This window comes from Malus domestica, chromosome 08 (assembly GCF_042453785.1).
Source record: "Malus domestica chromosome 08, GDT2T_hap1".
NCBI lineage: Eukaryota > Viridiplantae > Streptophyta > Magnoliopsida > Rosales > Rosaceae > Malus > Malus domestica.
The window spans coordinates 23,431,849-23,436,604 of NC_091668.1; the positions used below are offsets into that span (position 1 = coordinate 23,431,849).

Here is a 4,756-nt window from a genome sequence, read left to right on the forward strand (position 1 = left end):
CCATGCATGATTAATACAAAATGGGACCCTCATATAACAAAAAAGTCATGGGTTTTGTGGGTGGTTTTTTAGTGACTACCACACACTAGGAGTGTAATTGGGGCGAGTTTGACGGATTAGATGGTCAATCCAACTTTAGCTCAACATTCAAAATTTGAATTTGAGTTGGATTTGGGTTTCATACGAGTTTGAGTTTAAATTGGGTTTAGCCTTACTTAGATTGAGTTCGAATTTGCTTTACTTCATCGAGTTCAGTATTTTAAAATCTTCTTTTACAAGATTGTTCAAATTTTGAATCAAACAATGTCAATATATTAGTTAAATTTCAATTTTACATATCATTCTATACAAAAGTTCTAACACGGATCCCCTCCGGATCTATTATGTAAGGATTTTAAGGATCTCCACATCTTAGCCGTATATCATGAATTGTGCAGTTAGATATCATTTTACTTTTATTATTTTAGATTAAATACAAATAGTACATGACGAAAATTGACTATATGATATACGATGAACGACTGAGATGTAGGGATCCTTAAAATCTCCACATAATGGATCCGGAGGGGATTCATGTTCCAAAAGTTCAACCAAATCGTGTAGAGACAACTTCTAATGTTTCAACAATGCAAAGTTATAATATAATCATAATAGAATACAAAGTTTCAACCTAAAGAAACATAAAATCAACATTATTATTAATTGTTCAAATAAAAACCAACAAACTTCAATTTATAGTCACCCTAAACTTATACATAGCTTATATAAAATGAAACAGGATGAACAATATAGGCACGAGAGAATTTGGACTAAAAATTGAATTAGATTTGAGTTGATATGGGCGAACAATGAATCAATACAACGCAAATCAATAAATAATCGAGTTGAGATCAGGTTGGATTTGGCAATATTTTATTTTATTTTAACCCGTTGGATCAGGTTCAATCGAATTAAGCGTGTACAAATTCGCATTGACTCAACAGAAGTACACCCCCTACATGATACATCACACTAGAAACACAGAGACTGCCTGTCATATGGTGAGCCTCTCAGCTTTTAGGGTTGGCTAGATTCCATAGGAGGCATTAACAGTCAAAGATTGATGACGCAGGGTAGCCCACAACTGACATGAGCGAGACATGGAGGAGCTGAGAGTCGCAGCAGCTTTTTGGTCCGTCTCTTTCCCACCTAAAGTGAGAGAGAAAAGTGAGAAAATGACTTGTGCCTTCTCCAACTCCACGAGTTTTCAAATCAAAAACCTACTCTCCCATGGGGGAACAAAAAATCAAATCTGCCATTCAATGAATTATGTTCCTCTTTTTGAATTAAATTCTAGCATGTGCCTTTTTTATGCAAGTAGTAGTAGTAGTCGGAGGACGATTGCTAGAGTAAGTCGTTTATACAGTCGTGGATAATTTTAGAGTTTAAATCTTTAAACAGTTTATGCAAGTGAGTTCTATAATGAATATTACATTTGCAAGCTACCAGACTTCAGCTCAAGTTCGAAAAATATGTGATCGTAAGTGTTTGAATCTTATAGAGAAACTCACGTGCATCAATGACAAAAGTTCAGTCGCTTACTTATACACTAACATGCATAAACAAATCAATTACGCATGCGTAATTTCTGAATGGTAAGTGCATTTGAGTATTATAATGAAACTCATATGCATCAACGGGTTAAAATTCAACCGCCCACTCATACAAGCAAATATTAACGACCAGACTTTAATTACACATGAGTAATTTTTACCATAAGTGCATTTGAGTCTTATGACGAAACTCACATACATCAAATGCCCAAAATTCAGTCAAACGTGTAAGTTTTTATCATAAGTGCGTTTGAGTCTTATAACGAAACTCATATGCATCAAACAGCCAAAATTCAGCCACACCCATACACGACGAACTCCGATCATTTTTCAGGATGCAAACTCACATGCAAGAAGCTTTGGAACGTAGTTTTGCAATTCCATGTGTTAGCTATAGATCAGGATGATACTTTTTCACCAAACACATGGGTTGATAGTCTCCCATCACAAACAAAAAAGTGAGAGAAATTGAAAAAAGAACCATCTGAGTAGGGACATATTCATGTGGGAGCAACAACTACCTTTATATAGACATCCAATCCTTACAATTTTTGTTTTAGATTCCTTGTAAAAAAAGACCAACATTGTCTCCTATTTTTAATATAAGTGAGTAATTCATTATCAATTCTCAATTTCAATCGTATATAAATTAGGACCTTCAAACCTTGTTCAATAAGGTGTTTCTAAACCAATTTGAACTCAAGCATTTGGCCAAAATACACCTATACTTGCGCTCATATTCTTACAACTGGTGTTTTACATTTCCTACATTATGTGCGTAATATTGCATAAAATGGACATTTTAGTCGCATGTGCTATATTATACGATATTCAAATGATTTCACAAAAGTGAGACACCCCGTTTTATGTACAAGAAAAAGAAATAAAGGAGGGTAGCTTTATGTTTACATGCCAACTTGGTAGTGTGGTTTAATTCTTTGCAGAGAAGTTGTCAAATCCTAGTTAGTGAGCTGCCGAAGCTTTATGGAAATGAGAAATTGACAACTACATGTGAAGTTTGTACCACCTTTGTTTGATGCATCACATTGCACAGAGTTTGGTTTTGTAACATTGTGCCTTTAGTGTACAATACTTCAGATAAATGATATACACGTCATTTTTCTCCGTTTATGTATTCATGTTTAATATGTATATTGTGTTCATTTAATTCATACACGCTGATGATCAGAAATAAAAGAGAGTAAAAAGCGAAAACAAACTTTTTAACTTTTCACAGCAGTTGCACTAAAAGTCCAGTACTAAGGTTTTCTAAAATTGAGCAGAAAATGTGCAAACTAATTATTTGTTGATGTGGCAAATAAAAAGCTTTACATTGGACATTTTTGCTTCTAAATTACAAAAATTTATTTTATTAGATCATTCAAAAACCTTAGAAAAATAAAAGGGTCCAACTATTTTTACTGCTCAGCAGATTTACCAATGAAGACTAGGAGCTTGATCGACTGAAAAGAAATTGCAGGAATCATCTGTGGTGAAAAGACTCTGCTCTTCCATCCTCACAAGCTGGCCTTGAAACCCTTTTCCTGCAGCTACTGATCTGGACTCAGATAATTGAAACCAATTCACCATGGAATTTGAAGAAATTGAATTATTATTATTATTATTATTATTATTATATCCAAGAGATGAATTTCCATTGCTCTCTTCCTTCATAAGAACTTCATTTGAATCACTATCTGATGAACCATCTTTGGTCTTCAAGTTCTTGAACAAATCCACCTCAATATTTTCACTGCTTTTGCACGTTGAAATTGGTGATTCTTCTTTCGCGGAGCCGTTGCTCTCTGCACCTTCTGTGCACAGCTTCGCCTTTAACTGACTTAGCTGCAAAAAATACAAACACCCCATTTGAAAAAAGAGTAGTGAACTTTTTTTTCTGCAGACCCTTGTTTATTTTGGACTTTTGGACCGAGTAAATCAAAAGAGAATCATGACACGTAAATAAACAGGGTGAGTAGCATTTTTTTTTTTTGAAAAATATGCAAACAAAATGAGTTTCACTAGAAGTATGAACCTTTTCAGCAAGAGCTTTATTCTGTCTCTCAAGGCTATCATAGTTGTGCTTTAAACCATCATAGTCAGCTTTGAGGGCGCTGTAGTCTCTTTCCAATTGCTTAGTCTTCCACCGTGCGCGACGGTTTTGAAACCAAATCGCCACTTGTCTCGGTTGCAGGCCTAATTCCTCAGCCAGTTTGACCTTCCTCTCTGGCTCTAACTTGTTCTCAACCTCAAAGCTTCTCTCCAAGGCCTTGACCTGCTCCGAGCTCAACCGCCTTTTCTTCCCTGACATTTCTTCCCCAATATCTTCTTGTTCTAAAGAATCTAACATTGCCTGAAACTCCTTGCTGTAACCATATTTGCCCTTTGCAAGCTTTCCCTCCTCTGCGTAAATTATGAGACTTCAAACCCATCAATAGAATAACAAAATTTGGCAGAAAAACAAGCTCGAAATGAATTTTACCTTTTGATGGGAAATTGGAGACCAAAGCACCCAATGACTCTGAGCTGCCGAACCTCTTCATAATTCAAAACAAAAATCCAAGACAAGGTGGTATTTGTTGTTGTTTCAAGTCTTTTTCAGTTTTGTGAGAGCGCTCGAACATGCAACTGGGATGCCAGAGTTGGAAGGAAGCTTTTTGGTTGAATGACCAAAGTTGGGAATTGATGCTTCAAAACTGCTAGAAGGTTCACTTGCCTTTAAATTGTAAGACACTAGGATCTGGAGCAGAAAAAGCAGACTGCTAGGGGTTCCCCCTTTGCCTTGCTTTTCTTGGTTTCCTTCCTCCAAAACAAACCCTTTCAAAGAAGCAAGGAAAAACAAAGCGCACAAGTACACACCTCACAAACCAATAACTCTTTCTCCTACTTAATCATTATATAATCGCCAATATATATATTGGTTTTGAAATTGTGAAAATTTTTATTACTATTTTTGACACTCCTTTATGTCGTATGCTTCATAATGTATTTCAACGATCCAAATCGTTTATCTTTTAGATTTTCTCTCAACTGATAAAAAAAAAATCTTCTCTCAAATATCGTATCTACCAAAAATCACAAAAATCTAAAACTATATGACTGTTAGATTAAGAGTTTAGGGTTTCTTTAGAGCACTTCCACCTTGGGCTATTGTCCGGTGGACT

At 35.5% G+C, this 4,756-nt stretch overlaps 1 protein-coding gene across 2 annotated transcripts; it reads right to left on the minus strand.

The window, feature by feature from the left end:
- Nucleotides 1-2,879: 2,879 nt before the first annotated feature.
- Nucleotides 2,880-4,552, minus strand: LOC103436463 (homeobox-leucine zipper protein ATHB-6-like). 2 transcript variants are annotated; one of them, XM_008374888.4, is made up of 3 exons: nucleotides 4,075-4,552; nucleotides 3,628-3,995; nucleotides 2,880-3,437 (listed from the first exon to the last, which is right to left on the minus strand). In XM_008374888.4, exons 1-3 carry the CDS (start codon nucleotides 4,133-4,135, stop codon nucleotides 3,027-3,029), a joined length of 840 nt encoding a protein of 279 aa, XP_008373110.1. In that variant the 5' UTR covers nucleotides 4,136-4,552; the 3' UTR covers nucleotides 2,880-3,026. The 2 variants fall into 2 exon arrangements, with proteins under 2 accessions (XP_008373110.1, XP_028963003.1); XM_029107170.2 differs by having other exon boundaries at nucleotides 3,628-4,012; nucleotides 4,075-4,506.
- Between the last annotated feature and the right edge of the window lie 204 nt (nucleotides 4,553-4,756).